Here is a 17039-nt window from a genome sequence, read left to right as displayed (position 1 = left end):
AACAACTGTACAAGGTCAGTCTGCAGGCCAGAGTGAAATGATAGTCGTATAAACTCATCTTTATTCATAGGTCGCACCTCCTGGAATCTTTGATGCTCTCATCCGTTTCCACCCCATCATTTAACCACAGCTGCTGTATTTACGTTAAGTCACTTTTGGCTGCCGCCCAGACTGTCGATTACGGTCCGTGTCACTTATCGTCCAGTGTTACATTTCTCTCACTTCTCATCGCTACTTCGGCGCTAAATGACGATTGGCTCGCGCAATAAAAAATGCTCTCTTATCTGCAAACAGGGCGATCATGTAACGTAATCTTTGTGGCGACGGGCCAAGATGTTTTGAAACTATTTCAAATCAGCCATTCCCCAAATGAAGAGACGGTAGTAAAGACAAGAATACCTCAGTTGTGCTTTTGGTGTTCTAGAGGAAATAAAAAAAAGGAGAGGTGGAGAAGACGGGGAGGACTACGCGGGCGATATCTTTTTAGATGCCGTCATGCGGATGTAGTGGATGTAGAGGTGGGAAGAGAAACAACGGGTGGAGGAAATGTTTTGAAACAGCAAGCGTATATGAATAACAGTAATATGAAACTGTCCAAGCTGTGCATTCATCCATTTCCTGGAGGGGTTTTTGATTCGCCAGCAGGCCTGGGCCAAATGGTATGGCAGTAATTCTGAGTCCACTTGAATCTCAGAATAATGCTCTCTGTTTACGTGTTGCTCCCTCCTGCATGGATCACTGACTCATAAACACGGAGCGAGCAACTGGTGAGGAGAAAGGCAGCCATTTCATCTAAACTCCTCGCTCTTTTTCCTCTAAGCTTATATGAACTCATGCGGCGCGATAGAGAATTGTGTGGGGTTTTTTTTTTTTCCTGCTCAGCATGACGTCTTGCCTCTTTTTTGTTTACTGATTTTTACAAAGCCGGCGTCTTACAAAGCTGGAATCTAACGAAGTTCAAATAAAGGTTGCGTACCAAAATGTACAGATGCGTAATCAGATAATGTGACACCTGTAGGAGGAAACATCTGTGTAGAATTGTGTTTTCTCATATCTCACACAAGCACACTTCTCTATCTATCTATGTCATGCATTCTGTACGTGCTCGATGTAAAAGCAAAACCAACACACTTTTCCACTAATAAAGCAGCAGCGGTCTCAGTGGTTCCACAAGGCAAGCAGCAAGAAGAAGAAGAAACTCACTGAGCCCTTAACTGAACTAAAACAGAGACATCAAAACAAGGTGGAGCTGCTAAAGAGAGATAGAGAGAAAAGGATTAAGGGACTGAACACAAGGATGTTTTGTTGGGGAAGAAAACGGAAGAGAAGCTCGAATTAAAACACGGAGCAGAAATCATACAGAAAAAAAACCCCCACCATGCTTCATTACATCCTCACACACACACACACACACACACAGTGTCCAGTGTTTTAAAGTATTTTAAATATTTCCTGCATGGAGTTTACATTTGAGTGATTATATGATGGAGATTCTGAAAGCAGCCTCGGTAGAAGAATCTAAAGTTTCCATTAGTTGTTGGAGCGTAGTGTATGTGCACCTGGCAGGGAGAGTGGCCTCCTATAGTATGTATCAGCTGTTGAATTATGAAGATGGCAGCGCTTGCAACACTTCTATCCACTTTCAAGCAGCTATGGACTATCGATCCTTATTGCTATGAAGAATTTATGGCGATCTAAAATCCTTAAACGTGCTGCAACAAAAGAAACCTCTGACAACATGAATGTATATCACTAAACTTTTCTTTATGATCAGGATTACAGATTCAGAAGTGTAGGTACTCGCTTTGAGTGTTCACTCTGTCTAAATGAAGCACATGCACATATTTTCATGTCTGTGAATAAGCACTGCATAACTGGTGTGGACTGCTGCTGCTGTAGTTGCTCATTTTTTTTGGTGCAGAGAAATGAGTTGTTCTGTGACTCACTGGACTCAACCCCAGAGGTAAAGCCACTCTGCCCCAGGTAAAGATCTGAAAATAATTAGCTAAATTAACCCAGTGGCAATGCTGTGTGTTATGTGCATGTGTATTTCAGTTTTTTTTAATAAACACGCAGTTAGATTTGATCACTGAAGCTTGATATTACGTCAGTGTTTTATACTTTTTCCTTGTACTTAATATGTGTTTTATCATTTATAAAACATACTTACATGCACTTACATGACTTCAATGTGCAATAGCCACTTCCTGAGATCTACTAGATCTACTGTGACTAATGATGAGTGATGAAGATGACAATAGAAGGAGGGAAAGGGAAACGGTGTGGTGATAGTCAATTGTTTTCTATTACACACATGATCTCTAAGAAAACCTTGTTGAAACAGCCCTTTATTTAATTATTAATCCCCCTTAAGTATCAATTAATGATATTCTGTAAATCATTAATAAATAATCATATCATTCAATCATAATCAAAGATAATGCAACCACTTCAGCCGCACATTCAGCGTATGTGCGGCTAAGACGACGTCTCTCTCTAATGAAACCAGACTGACAGACACCGGCATGTCATTGGATGTGTGTGTGTGTGTGTGTGTGTGTGTGTGTGTGTGTGCAGTGTGAGTGCATCTGCCCGTCGTATGCATTGGTGTCACAAGAGATTAGTGGCTTCAGTCAGTGACACGAGGTCGATTATGGAATTACGGGATCATCATGGCTGCCTATTGTTCCTATAGCCTGGGATCACTGAGTCTTATTGCCTTACCGAGACAAACGTGGGACACGTTTCACTGAAATAGAGGGTCTGAATACAGACGCTTGACTTGGATCACAAGCCCTTCACACAGTGTCTAAGGACCTGAGAGCCTCTGGGAAAAATAAATGAATTTACTAATTAGCGCTATAATACAGTTTATCATAAAACTATTTAGCCATATAGCTTCACATTGTAGGTATGTAGGAGATAAGAAATGAGGTGATATAGGAAACTGCTCTAATATCACTCCTACCTCTAATATAAAGTTCTGTGCGAAACCAGACTTAAATTTGCATAATTTTAAAACAAGAATCCCCAGAGTCCTTTTCATATCGGTCCCTTTAGAACCTGTGTATGTTTTTGTGGCTCTTTTGTATAAATTCTTAGCTCTTTCAGTCCAGTACGCTGCACTGTAGGACTGAAAAGAGAAGTGATCAAAAACAAGCTCTAAGCTCTAATCATTTCTGCCTCCATCCTTCTCCTGTCACCTCGCCCTTTAATTTCCACAGAAAAGAGCAGGGGGGAGGCTGGGTGATCTCATGCTCGTCCCCCGTCTGCTTAGCCTTACCCTGCTATTCACTGGTCAACCCTCAACCCCCGCAGCCTTCTCCTCTCACCCCTTCATCCACTGCTCCTGCTCCATGGTTCTTCTTGATGCACGAGGTGGTTTGTTACACATAAACCATCTGAGAAGTCGTCCTTGGAAACTGTTTGGAAAAGCGCAGGAACTTTCAAAAGAATACTTGACAAGTGATTGGATGAACACCGTCTTACGTTGCCAGGCAGCTGGATCCTCATAGGATGCTGATTGGTCCGAACCACCAATGGTTCGGACACAATCGCATAACTTAAACCCTGACAAGATACTCGCTCATCTCCTACTACATCTGTCCCATCCTGCTTTGTCCCTCTGCTCTGTCTTATCCCCACTTTCACTTATAGAGACAGTTCTAACATCTCACCCCTCATCAACAGATGCAGGACATTCTCTCTATAACTATACTTTAATGGCAGAGTCAGGCCAGTCTGATGTTATATCACAAAGCTGTCAACATAACATAAAGAGGTATTTGGACCGGCCCTGAAAAAACTAGTCAATTAGTCTGGTGGATTTTCTTTTTTTCTTGTAAAATACTTGATACTTTTCCCTCTTGAGCTTATAAATATCCTTCAGATAAAACAATCTGAGAAAGAATAATCACCTCTTTGGGCGAACTACTCACAACTCAATTTCACACTAAGGCCAAAGCTTGTGATGAATCGTGATAAGCAAGACATTAGGAGCCGTATTTATTGATAGAAACTTTAATAATTGATTTGAGCAATTTAGAAAGTAAACATCAAATATTCTCTGGTTCCAACTTCTCAGATATCAGATTCCTGTGTTTTTTTCTGTTCTATCATTGTAAATTGAATATCTTTAGGTTTTGGACTGTTGCTCTGACAAAAACAAACACTTCAAAGACTTGATTTTGGACTCTGGGGAAGCATTTGTTCACTATTTTCTGACATTTTAAGATGAAAATCAGTAGTCGCAGCCCTACTTTGCATAACTCTTCTTACAAGAGAAACCAAAGATGATATGATGTCTGATTTGTATAATAAAAGAGACGTATTCAAAGCCATCGATCGACATAAAAGAGGCATTCGGACAGCAAAATAAGGAGCGCCTGCCTTCGCTGAGAGTGACACCGTAAATCTGTCTGTTCCTGCTCCTTGAATGCACAGCTCAGACTGTGGAGACCTGTCACCTGCCTGTGTTGTGAACTATGATCCTGCGCTGCACATGCTTCAGCACTGATGGCCCTGTGGGTGTCTCATCCTTTCTGGGACTGGTAGATTACAAAACCAGTGATGTATACATAGTGTGATGTGGTGCGATGTGGAGGCTAGTAGCGAGAGGAGAGCGTATGCTTTTTCAAAACGTTGGATTCTCAGACGGCGTTTCTTTAGCAGCAAATTGGTCATGAAGTCGGTACCCAGTCCAAGATGTTGTTTATCTGCATCACGCCACCCACATTATGATGTCACCCTTCTGTAGGAGAAGAAGCACTGGTTTATGGCGAAAAATTAAACAGAAAGAAAAAAGGCTCCTCTCTCTATCAAAAGGGTCAAAAAATCAGCCTTGTTCTTTGAAAAATGTGGAGGCAGCGTGTCTGTTCGATTAGACACGGCACTCGTCACCTGCAGTGTAATAATGAACATCTAAGCAGCTGCATGATTGCGCTACATTCATACGTAAGGTACTCTAATACCCACAACAGTCTCTCAACTGTGGGACCACAGAGCACCGGAGCTGCTGCGATGAAGGGAATAACATCGCCATCTAGAGGCTTTAGTCAGCATCGCTCTCTCTCTCTCTCTCACACACACACACACACACACAGAGAGATGGGAGCTGAAAAATGCATGTCATGCTCTCCCACGTTACTCACAGAGCTACTCACTCTCAAGTCTTTTCAACAAGTGGATTCAAACAGCCACAACAGGATCCCTTTCCACAAACCACAGTGAATCACACCAGCAAACCCGACAGAGGAGCCCTCCTTTTTTTTTTTTTTTTTTTTTTTACAGCCGAAGCATTTATCTACTGCTTGATGAGACGCAGAACTATAGCTCCCCATGCAAGGTCACTTCCAGCCAGCATGCAATATCGCCGGGGCTTAGAAACGAGGGGAGAGAAAGACAGATAGCGGAGAGGATGATGAGGGGAGGATAAATACTTGACACACAGATAACCTTCAGTGAGAGCATGCACGACTTGAAGTTTTATCTCAACAGAGACGGGTGACCAATGAAACAATGAAAAAATAAATACTTAGTGATGGAGTGAAAGTCTCCACAGAGCCTTCTTTTTTTAAAAAAAATCCTTACCTATGATGGGAGCCAGGCGGAAAATGTCAGATAGACGGCTGTTCACAGGCTCATATGGGGAATCCTCCAAGAAATCATTACCTGTGAGGAAGACAATCAGATGTTAGATAGATAGACAGATAGATAGATAGGTTTGTTTTTTAACCCCCTCTTGTTTTGTTTATCATCCTTCACCCCTCACAATGGCCTGCATGTGACATGGCTTATTTGGGTCAGTCGATATCCACGCTGGCACACAGCCACACGCCTGATTAGGCAGGTTGGTCAGCTGTGGTTGCGCAACTGGAAGTCGACTCGCTGGCGATGGGCTGATTGCAGTTTAGGGACTAAAAGGCCCCCCTGCTACGATCAACACTTTAAGATGGTACTGCTATCGCTGAGGGGTTTTCATGCTCCATTACTTTCAAGGAAAGTGATTTAGGAGGTCAAAAAAAAAAGTATCTCGGCTATGCAGGACCACGGCTGAGGACTGAGTTGGGAGGGGGTGGGGAGGGGGCAGATTTGAATGAAAGTTGAGGGATTGTGCGTGATCGCATTGGACTGTTATATATATACTAAGATACTGTGTGCCAGTTTTTAGAGTTTTTTGTGTTTAGGGTAGCAGGGAGGGTCATAGAGCTGGAAGTGGAAGGAGGGAGGATGAGGACTCATGGTGCCCCCCCCCCCCCACCTCTACCCCTCCCCTCCTCTCCATACAGCAGTGGGAGGAGCTGGGGCAACTAATCATCTCAACCTAATACTGAACAGATCAGAAATCCTAAATGTCCATTTCACATTTCAGCAGCAGATTGTTCTCTAAATGTAGCAGCCCTGAACGAACCTTTGAGGGTCTTTATGGGGGTCTACAGAGAATCTGTAAACCTTCATGCTATAATAACACTATTTCAAAGTCCATATTCAAATGAGAGGCCACAATTCTGAATAAAAAAAATGTAAATAAACGGTTCTTGACATGAAAAAGTTCCACCATAAGCACTGAACCCACCTTGTAATGTCTGATAGATCCCCCAGTAAATGCGCAGGCAGTTCTTCTCTTTCTTCATCCCCCTTTTACATCGGCAGTTGTACAGCGGGCTCTGTTTGAGCGCGTCCATGGCGCTCCGGCACTCGTCTTTGGCCTCCAGGCCGGCCACCATGCTGAAGTTGCTCTCCTTGCCGCCGGCCACGCACTGCCTCATCGTGCGGTACTTGGTGCTGCACGCCTGCTCCTTCAGGCACTGCTCACTGGCTCTCACACAGTCCAGCCGGGTGGCGCCAGCACGCAGGTTCTCCTCAGCATAAGACAACACATCTGGGAAACAGAAAGTATCATTTATTATAATAATAATAATGAAAATGAAAATGATAATAATTATAATGTCGCTTGCTTGCTGTCTCACAATAAATGCTCACGTTTAAGTAGTAGGATACTTTACAAGCTGCTTTCGGGGATTAAAATATGAGGGATGAACTATCCAGTGATATAAACATGTAAACATTTCAGTCGCCAGTAAAGGATCGATACATTACATATGATCAGTATTAGAAAGCTGTTAATCGTGATCACCGCAGATACGAGAAAGTTTACAGACAGTTTCATCATCCCGATAAAAACATGACGTTAAGTGATATTTAGGTTTGATAAAGCAGCGACAGCCCCTTACTGACTTTTTCGTTTATGAGCACTTTGGACTATAGTCTCAAAGTCTGAACGCTTCCCGGGCTCCCAGTGAGCAGCTGCCTCTGTCAGACTCTCCTTATTAACAAGGCTCACAATTTAGACACTGAATATTAGGAAGCACCTTCGGGATAAATTAGTATCAAACAAGCAGCGGTTGTTGGTAATAGATCAAGTGAAGTTTACCTAAAAGAGGCAGGAGGACATACAGCACTGTGAGGATCATCGTCTTCCCCTCCATGTGAAACATAAACCCTTGTTGGAACGAGAATTTGCGAACTAAAAGCGACTTAGTTTAATTCCCAGGGTACTTCCACTGTATTAAAATCCATTGAAAAGACGTAGCAGTGCGCGCTCCGTTGTACAGATCCAGCTCGCTTCATACGAGAAATTACCTCCCCTCGGAAAAAAAAAAGTGTCCAGTGCCGATTCAGCACAGTTTCTCTGACTCTTAATAGTCTATATTTAAAAAAAAGAAAAGAAAAAAAAGACACAGATATTTGTTTCTTTCCTTCCCCGTGCGGGTGGTCTTCTCGCCGCAGGGAGACAAGAGACGAAGGATCAGAGCAGCGGTGGCAGAGAAACGGGCGAGTGTCCTCCAACTCCAGCCAGTGGGATGCTTGCGTCTGAGCGCGCACAGCCAACTGGAGTCCCACTGCTGTCTAGCGCATTCAGCAGGAGGAGAGTGCAGCTCTCCCCCTCGCACTAAAGTATACAGTAATCCCGTCATAAATTTACAAAGATAGACATTCCCATCACAGCAAACTCGCTCCCTTATTGTGGTAATATTATAATGGAAGCAATGGAAATTAAATATTTAGCTTTAAACTCACTTAACTCACTAATGAGCACCGGAGTCCCAACGGGTGCATTACAATAACCCCCAAGATTGAAAAGAGTAACGTCACTGCTGAGTCGCACAAAAAAGGTTTATTATAAGCTGTTTACCTTTAATAAACTTTCCAGCTCACATCCTCACAAAAGTAACCACATTCTCAGTCTGTTAGAATGCATGTAGCCTAATACATAACCACAGAAGGCGTGTGGTTGCATTTAAGATTTTTATGAAATGAAACCAACATCAACTCTTGTGATGTGTGTGTGTGTGTGTGTGTGTGTGTGGGCTGGTTTTACATTTCAGTAGAACTGCAGTGACAGGGAGAGGGCAAAGGGCATGACTCGAGCGCATTTTTTTATGACATGATTAATATAGCAACATGTTGAGCAGCTTATATGGCAATTTGTCAAATCTTAATCCCCTTTTAACTGGAGTGCCACTTGAGCGACAAAATGAGCGGACATATTTCAGCTGCACGCTACTCACTGCACATCATATTTCAAGCATGTGTGTGGCTGTGGCTCCTCCCTGCTTTTTTTTTTTTTTTGCGATAATGTTAATCCTATTTGCAAAAAAAGAAGGTGTAATGCAACAGTAACTGCAACACGTGAAGACAGCAGCATGTTCGGTGTTTGATCATGACTGACTTCAGGGATATTGTAATATAAAATATAACCTCAGCTGTATGTTTCTGATAGGCCTGCTTGTCAAATCAGCCGGACAGCTCTGCGCTGAGGAAAACCTGCCCTCAGTCCACACACAGGAGAGTGGACACCGTGTGACTGTCGCCATCTGTTGGTGGTTTTAAAGTAAAGGTCACTGTAGTGTAGAGAGGCCATTTATGATATGTTTTTAACAATAGCTACTACAAACAGTGGTGGAAAAAGTATTCAGATATTTTTAAGTAAAAGTATCAATACAGCAATGTAAAGAATACAAGTAAAATACAAGTAAATACATACAAGTAAAAGTCCTGCATGGAAAATCCGACTTAAGTGAAAGTATATAAGCATTAGCAGCAAAATGTACTTGTATTGCAGTAACAAAACAAAGTTCTGATACACAAATGTGTTTTCAGTTTTTTGGACTTTTTCTATAATCTTTGATTTTTGCTGAAACAATTTACTGAAATGAAGGCATGTGAGAAGTTTAGAGGGAAAAATCACTATTTGGTGGAGCTGTTAACAACTCATAGACATGTGAAATGTGACCCCGACTACACACTGCTTTTTGTAAGACGTCAAAAGCCAAAAAGGTTGGAAACCACTGGTTTCAGATTTAACAATGCGTTGTATTTTAAAAGCTTGTTATATTATCCATTGTGTCAAATCTTCATCTGAAAAGTAATTAAAGCTGTCAAATAAATATAGTGGAGTAGAAATTACAATATTTCTCTTTGAAATGTTATGTAAATGTAAGTATAAAGTATCATAAAATGGAAATACTCAAGTAAAGTACCTCAAAATTGTACTTAAGAACAGTAGTTGGGTAAATGTACTTAGTTACTTTCCATAACTTGGGTGATTAACGCTGGAATGCAAAATTAAAACGATTGTCACATTTTCAACGCTTCTGTTTGATCAATTCATTGTCAAATGAATAGAAAATCCAACAAACACAGCATGATTGTAATAACAGAGAAGCTGCATCATGCGACTTGTAACTCTTCCTATAGCTCATTGATTGCCTATATGGTCTATTCAGAGGCTAATCCACTTGGTCAAATACATGGGACCAGACTATGTCAATGAGCCTCTCTCTGCATTAAAGACTCTGAATCAATCAAGGATGCCGGCGTCCCCCACAGTAAATCAACCAACACACACACACAGAGAGAGAGAGAGAGACATACAGAGAGAGAGAGGGAGCAGGTTCATTCAGCAATGGGATGAAATAGCTTATTTGAGCGCCAGTGAATAATCCTTTATTGAAAAGGAAGCCATGATTAGGTAGGTGCGATGAATCAATCCTGCAAGGTACAGTCACTTTTCAGAATGACTTTCAATTTTATTAAATAGATATGCCACAGGCCAATGTCCACAGCTACTTTTACAGAAAACATGACTGGAAAAGAGACAAAAATGGGTACAAATGAATGACAGGCTTACAATTTGATGACTTTGCTGTTCTAAAGTCTCCAAAGGGAACATTGCCAGTCTGGGGGAAGGCTCACTCTGGTGATTTATGAAAAGCCTCAATCAATATCTGTTATTAATTTTGCAAATGAATGTCTGAATTATGTAGTCCCCGGGTCATTTAACGTTTCGCACTGTAATGTGCTTCATGGCACTGGATCAGAAGCTTTGTGTCCCAGTGGGGAAATGGGAAAATTGGTCAAAGTCAGTGATTCTGTGACAAATCTATGCATCTAAGCCCTGAGCAGTGGCTTACTGCAAGAGAGAGCTGATACATCGCTTTATCATGTGGCACTCAACTGGACGGAGACTGATCAATGAAAGTTTAAGTGACCAGTGTTAGCTAACATTGCTGTAACCACTAACACTGTGTTACAGAACAAGAATGGTGACTCCAAAAAGACAGCTGTTGGTTGTAGGTTGTTGTTACTTTGTTTGTGTTTGTGTTTTTTTGGGTTTACCAAGTTCCCACCAAAGCCAGGACCATGGAGAACTCCCTAGACTGGTGAAAGAGATGCTCTTGAATGCAGGTTATCTTTGATAAGTAATATCCAATTTACTTGACTACTTATTATATGTATCAGCTGAAGTGCACTCATGTAGTTTAGTGTTCTTATTAAAAGTTAAGATCTTTTCATTTAAATGATTCATTACATGAGAGATAATCTCAGGTCTTGTTTTTTGAGCAATTAAAATCAGCACTTTTTCTACAGGAAACATTTGTTATTGATTAACTCAACATTATGGCCTTTCCTCTGGCACCACCCTCAGGCCAAATGTTATACAATATGTTATATGCCCCACTGATTGCAAAAACCAAGGAATGGGAAAGTTTTCTCATTTTTTCTTTCACTCAACAACAGTTTTTGTTTCCTGGTGTATAAACACCCCACAGAGCTACTAGAATGGCTACAGCATGCAGTAAAAAGTGAGACTACAATGGTTATATTACTGGGTAACATTCATAAAAGGCACTGCTTACTTTACTTTACCTTACCTGACGGGCAGAAAAATGGAAAACTGCAGGCATCGACACTTAGTGTGCACAAATTCCAACAAAGGAAACCACTCAGGTTGCACCAGAGGAAGGGAGCAACTTTTTATATTGAAACTTAACTTGAGTACAGTTTTCAAATACTTGCAAATCTTCATTTCTCAGTGCAACTTAAAGAGACTGTCACAACATTCATGACATGGGCCATGCAGCCATTGTGTGTTTTACATTTTGGCTAATGACTCATGAACTATGAGGCGTAGTAAAACAACATTTGCACAGTGTGTTCTAGGGGTGTGCCCGAATACAAATATAGTATTCGGCAAAGCACAAATAGTGGGTTTTTTTTTTTTTTTTACAAATATTTGTTTCATATAAATATTTCAAAAATTATTTGTTTTCAGGAAGAAAAATAAAGCATGTCAAATACCAGACTGCAGGTCAGTTAGGCTACATCGCTATCTCAGTGTCTCTGCTCTGCTCTGCTCCTCTGTTAGGTCTATCAGGAGGTCTAAGCAAGGGGAGTCACATCCACCTACTACATGACGCATATTTCCTAATTTGGACATCACTCCCAGAGTTGGGGGTGTTCCCCAGAGATAAAGCTGAGCTATTGACACATGCTTCATGAACAAGCTTCATGAACACTAATTGTAACACTTTAATTTTCTACAATTAAAAGCATAATAAAAACAAAAACAGGATTTCTAAGCCTCTGTCCACTTTTATTCGAATACAAATACAAATAATTTTGCTGCCTCAACAAATACAGACACAAATACAAATACTGGGCCCTGTGCACATCCCTAGTGTGTTCCTTGGATGAAGCCAATTTGACTGACATAGGCCACGCCCATTTGCATTTATAAAATTCTTCTGCCATTTTTGATTTTCTGGTAATCACTTTTTTTTAGCTTCTGTTGGCACATGGTTCCTCTAATCTTCACTAAATTTGGTATGTACTGTATTTAGATGACCATATTTAGATGAACACAACTTATGAGTTTGTTATTTGGGTATCAATAATCAGCGATCTTAGACTAAACTCTGATGAAAATAAGGTCCTATCACTACAGACATACTCATGCAGCCCTCATCGGCACTTTTCAAAGAAGTGAGTAACATTGACACCGAACTTCATTGAAAAAAAGAACAATTTAACATAACAGTGATTGGTAATGGATCACTTGTTAACTACTCATTTAAGTTACATTTTTACTGAAGTAAGTCCACATTTACCAACAAAATAGGTGTCAACAGTGGCTCCTAGCATTAATTGTTGAAATATCATCGATGTTGCTTGTCTTACACCTTCAAACAAGGCCTATTTTAAATTGTACATTTTTTTAAGAGAGTTTGGCATGAGCGTTGTTAAGCTCAGAGGCTCAGACTGTTCAGTTGGATGTGGTTTCAGCACCTTCAGCAGACATGCCCCCAGCATTTCAGAGCTCAGAATACTGCTTGTTTTTTCATGATTTCGAAACCTAATTTTATAAACTTGGCAATTATTTTAATCATTAAAATTTGACTGAGTGGTTAATAACACATTTTTCTGTGGTGTGAAAAATTCAAAACACATATTTATTATTGCTTTACACAGACTTTAATTCAATGAAAGTTCTCTGTGAGAATGTGCACGACATATTGAAGCATGGCACCAATATTCCCAACTTGTGGCCTTTAGTAAAACATCATCATACAAAATATTAACTGCCGTATCTCTTTAATATAATATTCCATGGTAACCAAATTCAGCAAAGTTGTACAGATGGGGATGCTGAACAAGTCTGCAGCATTTAATAAAATTTCATAAAAAATTTCACCTGTAAGTGGCACAAAAAGATTTAAAAAATTGCTGCTGGACCAGTGGTGGCAGCTGGGAGCAGCGGCAGCAGCTGGGAGCAGCAGCAGCAGCTAACAGCTTCCAGCTCCCACATTTGTGCCTCTTAGTCTTGCTGGTCTTTTTTGTGTTCTTTAAGTATCCCTACATACCATGGACTTCTTTGATGGGGTATGGGAAATGAAGCATTTCTAAGGCTGACAGGCCTCCCAGGTACTCTGCAGCAGTGTCTGCTGTAGGGAAACAGTCCTCAGAGCCCTGAGAGCACAGACGGTTGTCTATATCCAGGTACACCATGGAGCTACAGAAATACAGGAGAAGCAAGTGTTAATAGTTTAATGCACAATCTTCATGACAAAACCTCAGCTTTTATGTTAACTGTCTGTCTGACTGACCCGATGACCTTCTTTTGAGGCTGTAGCTCCTGCTTTAGTCGTCCCTCATGGTGGGTGTAGGGACGTATCATGGCTTTTCCATTGTGGTCCCGCCGGAAGCGCAGCGTAGTGTGTAGGATTAAACTTAACTTCTGCAGAAAAGCCCTGCTAATGTTGAGAAGCTCCTCTGGAGGCAGCAGAACTATGAGAACCAAGACACCATCAGCAAGGTTTTCTGGAACCGTCTTTGTGCAGTCCAAGCCATCCCAGCCACACTGCTCTGAGTTGCAGCCCTGGTCACATATTTCATCAGCATAGTGGTTGATACAGTAGGGTTCATATATTGGACTAAAGAAGCAAAAAAACAGAGGGATCAGCTCAAATTTCTCAGTCCACTACAGAAATAAAAGGGGAATCCTGTGAACAGTAAAAGGAAACTCACTTGCAAACTTCCCTCTTGTTTTTGCAGTCAAAGTTGTCATACAGACAGTCAGCATTATTGCAGGACTCATCACACTGGCTGTTGTTGAAGACACGCCAGCAGTGAGGGTGTGTGCAACGAGCCCAGGGGTTGACTGCCAGAGAACAGTCGCCGCCGTCCCAACGGCAAGTGAAGATGTTGCATTCTTTGTCACAAACACTATCATTGGCTTTGCCATGACAGTCTGCTAAAGGGCATGAAGATGACAGGGGCTCATGGACTCTGCTGCTCTGCTCGCAGTGTTTACCTGTCCAGCCACTGAGACACTGGCAGTGGAAGAACGGGAAGCTAGTCTCTTCAGTGCACAACCCTCCATTTTGGCAGGGCTGGGAGGAGCAGCCCTCGTTATCTGCTAGTACCAACATGGTGAGAGAAAAAACTCCACGAACACATAGTCAGACCTTGTTAATTCAAATCTTTATTTAATTAAAAATTGACAGCTAACCAACATTTACAGCAATGTTGGTTAGCTGTTGTTGGTTAGGGTTGAATTCGAGCACTGAGCACACGTCATCAAGTCAAACCACAATTACATGCATCAAGATGCACAACTACGACTGTGTTTGCAAAGGTGGCTCCACTGGAAAGTCTGAAAGTGAAAGCACACATATTTCCATTTCAGCGGAAATATTGGCAGACACACTAATTATGTACATTTCTCCTGCCAGGTCCCAAGTGTAGGAGTGACACTACTTTTAAATTAATTCTTGCACTCGTTTGATAGGGCACCACCCTTCCACTGAAGGGAAAATGTTTAATTAATCAGTTAATCAGTCTCATAAACCGTAAGTTCTTTTAAATACACTGACCTCTGTCTTCTACTTCCAAAGAGCACAGACAACTTCTTTCTCATAAATGAAGACATTTATTTATACTAAAAGTCTACAGAATAAATAATAAAGCAAATAAAAAAAAATGAAATTGTGAGATAAATTGGTCACTGAGTTGGTGATAGTGATTGAAGTGCGTGCTTCAAAGTTATGAAATAACGGAGGTACACTAAAGGGGGAATTACTTCTCTAAGGGATAATCCTTTTTGATTCAACATCAACTCATCATAACAAACAGCTGAGGTTTATGCCTTTATGCCATGGCTACACCATGAAGATGTTTTCATGGTGGCTACATTACATTATCTGGCTTACATAATGATTAGACAACTTCATATTAATTCAAACTTGGCTAAACAGGAAGTATACCAATGTTAGTTCACTCAGGAATGTACTCTCAGATTTATGACAGTGTCTGCAAATAAATGAAAACCAAAGGGAGTCTCTGTCCATGTTAATGTGCAGTTCTCTTGACTTGTTTCTTCAGTTCAACATGACCCAAGGGTCATTGAAATGTTTTAACATCTTGCTGTTAATTGTAGTTGTGTGCTTCTAGCCTCTGTCAGAATGAAGGGACATAAGACATATTGTCATTGTAGGCATACAACAAAAGTACGTTTGGTAACTCTCAGTTACCAGGCAGCAATGAGAACAAGATAAAAACAAGATAACAAGATATAAACAAGGTAGCGAGATAAAAAAGAAGATAAACATAATAAAAAAAACAATAAAAACAAGATAATAAATAATGAAAATTAATAAAAGGTATTGCACAACAAATTACATGTATGTAATAAAGTGTTGGAGTGCATCAGCAGCTGTTGGGGAGTGGGGTGTGGGTGGTAATATTTACAGTCCTCAGTCCTCAACAGCTATGGGATGCTGGGAGGGGAGATGGAGGCTACAGCTCTGAAAAAAAAAAAAAAAGCTGTAAGGGAAAAAGCTGTACTTGAGTCTGTTAGTTTGGGCTGCGATGGCTCTGTATCTCTTGCCTGTTGGCAAGGGGACAAACAAACTGTGACGTGGGTGGGTTGGGTCTTTACTGATGTTGCTAGCCTTCTTGTGTAGATGGCTAGCATACACTGTGTCCAAGTTTGGGACCACAGTTCCCACAATCTTCTGTGCTGTTATTACCACCCGGACCAAGTCCTTCCGGTTCTCGACAGTACAGCTGGCATACCACACCACGGTGCAGTAGCAGAGGATACTCTCTATGGTGCTTCTGTAAAAGTTTATTAGGAGTTGAGAGGGAGGTTTGGACTGTTTGAGTTTTCTTAGGAAGAATAGTCTCTGTTGAGCTTTCTTCACCAGGTGGGAGGTGTTAAGGGACCATGAGAGATCTTTTGTTATATGGATTCCCAGGAACTTGATGTCATTGACACTTTCCACCTCCTCACCATTTATGTGGAGAGGAGGATGTGTGTGCTTCTTGGATATCCTAAAGTTCACAATGATCTCCTCGGTTTTTGTGGTGTTCAGGACCAGATTATTGTCCAAACACCAGTCAACCAGAGGTTCGACCTCCTCTCTATAGTGTGTCTCCTCATTGTCAGATATAAGTCCCACTATAGTGGTGTCATCAGCAAACTTCACTATAGTGTTTGAGGATGGGGGTCATGGGTGAAGAGAGTGAAGAGGGTTGGACTGAGCACACAACCATGTAGTGCACCTGTGGTTCAGGATAAGGGTTGAGGACATGTGACACAACATGTGTGGATGAAGAGAATGTTAGTGTCCTGAAGGCTTTAATTGCCCTTACTGTTACTCCCAGGTGGACGATTGTGGCAACAGCCCTTGTGTCCACTGCTCATACAGGGATGACATCAATGGAGAAGGGTCTATCTGCAATGGTTGTCCAGAGCAATACACTCAATGAGTTTCTGAGTGATGCCTTTGGTTGTGGTTATATATATTTTTGCGTTATTACAGGACTGGAGAAGAGGCTTCTGACAGTTTTTTTTACGCTGGTGCCTGTTGTTTCTCTTTGTTCTTCACAAATTCATCGTAATGCTTGGGATAACGGCTCTTAAGATGGACAATCCAATTTGTAGTGTTGAAGGAATGTGATGTGGCTCCTCCTCGCATTACCGATGCTGAGCAATCATTGTAAATAGCAGTTTTGCTATCGTTTCAGACACTTTAAAAAACCTCCACACTACAGACATATTGTTGGACCCTCTTTCACACTCGATGCAAGAGATGTGATGACACCCTTGCATGGGGGATACTGCGTCAAGCATTTAGTCAAGTATCAAAATTTAAGCATGATTAAAGCACCATCTTATCAGCTTGTCAAATCGG

General features: G+C 41.3%; 2 protein-coding genes across 4 annotated transcripts in view; both read right to left on the bottom strand.

Moving 5' to 3' along the window:
* Window positions 1-8027, bottom strand: part of gfra1a (gdnf family receptor alpha 1a) — a 103986-nt gene extending 95959 nt beyond the window's left edge. The window contains exons 1-3 of one of the 3 annotated variants that reach the window (XM_044372298.1): window positions 7433-8027; window positions 6575-6880; window positions 5590-5670 (exon numbers count right to left, since the gene is read on the bottom strand). In XM_044372298.1, the coding sequence (XP_044228233.1) occupies window positions 5590-5670; window positions 6575-6880; window positions 7433-7496 (451 nt within the window). In that variant the 5' untranslated portion in view covers window positions 7497-8027. Of the gene's footprint in view, window positions 1-5589; window positions 5671-5770; window positions 5886-6574; window positions 6881-7432 lie in introns of those variants that run through there. The other 2 variants (XM_044372299.1, XM_044372300.1) reach the window with 2 other exon arrangements.
* A 4458-nt stretch (window positions 8028-12485) lies between these two features.
* LOC122997329 (neurogenic locus notch homolog protein 3-like) lies at window positions 12486-14297 on the bottom strand. Its single transcript, XM_044373410.1, has 3 exons — window positions 13870-14297; window positions 13449-13775; window positions 12486-13354 (listed from the first exon to the last, which is right to left on the bottom strand). The coding sequence occupies exons 1-3, from the start codon at window positions 14271-14273 to the stop codon at window positions 13198-13200; spliced, it is 888 nt and encodes a 295-aa protein (XP_044229345.1). The 5' UTR covers window positions 14274-14297; the 3' UTR covers window positions 12486-13197.
* Window positions 14298-17039: the final 2742 nt, after the last annotated feature.

Source organism: Thunnus albacares, chromosome 14 (assembly GCF_914725855.1).
Source record: "Thunnus albacares chromosome 14, fThuAlb1.1, whole genome shotgun sequence".
NCBI lineage: Eukaryota > Metazoa > Chordata > Actinopteri > Scombriformes > Scombridae > Thunnus > Thunnus albacares.
The sequence above is the reverse complement of the archived record's forward strand: the minus strand, read 5'-3'. Positions and strand labels throughout refer to the sequence as shown.

Coding starts and splice junctions, on each gene's coding strand:
- LOC122997329 (XM_044373410.1), bottom strand. CDS start 14,273: ATGTTGGTACTAGCAGATAACGAGGGCTGCTCCTCCCAGCCCTGCCAA. Junction 13,776..13,869: donor AACAAGAGGGAAGTTTGCAA/GTGAGTTTCCTT, acceptor TTGCTTCTTTAG/TCCAATATATGAACCCTACT. Junction 13,355..13,448: donor CCTCAAAAGAAGGTCATCGG/GTCAGTCAGACA, acceptor GTATTTCTGTAG/CTCCATGGTGTACCTGGATA.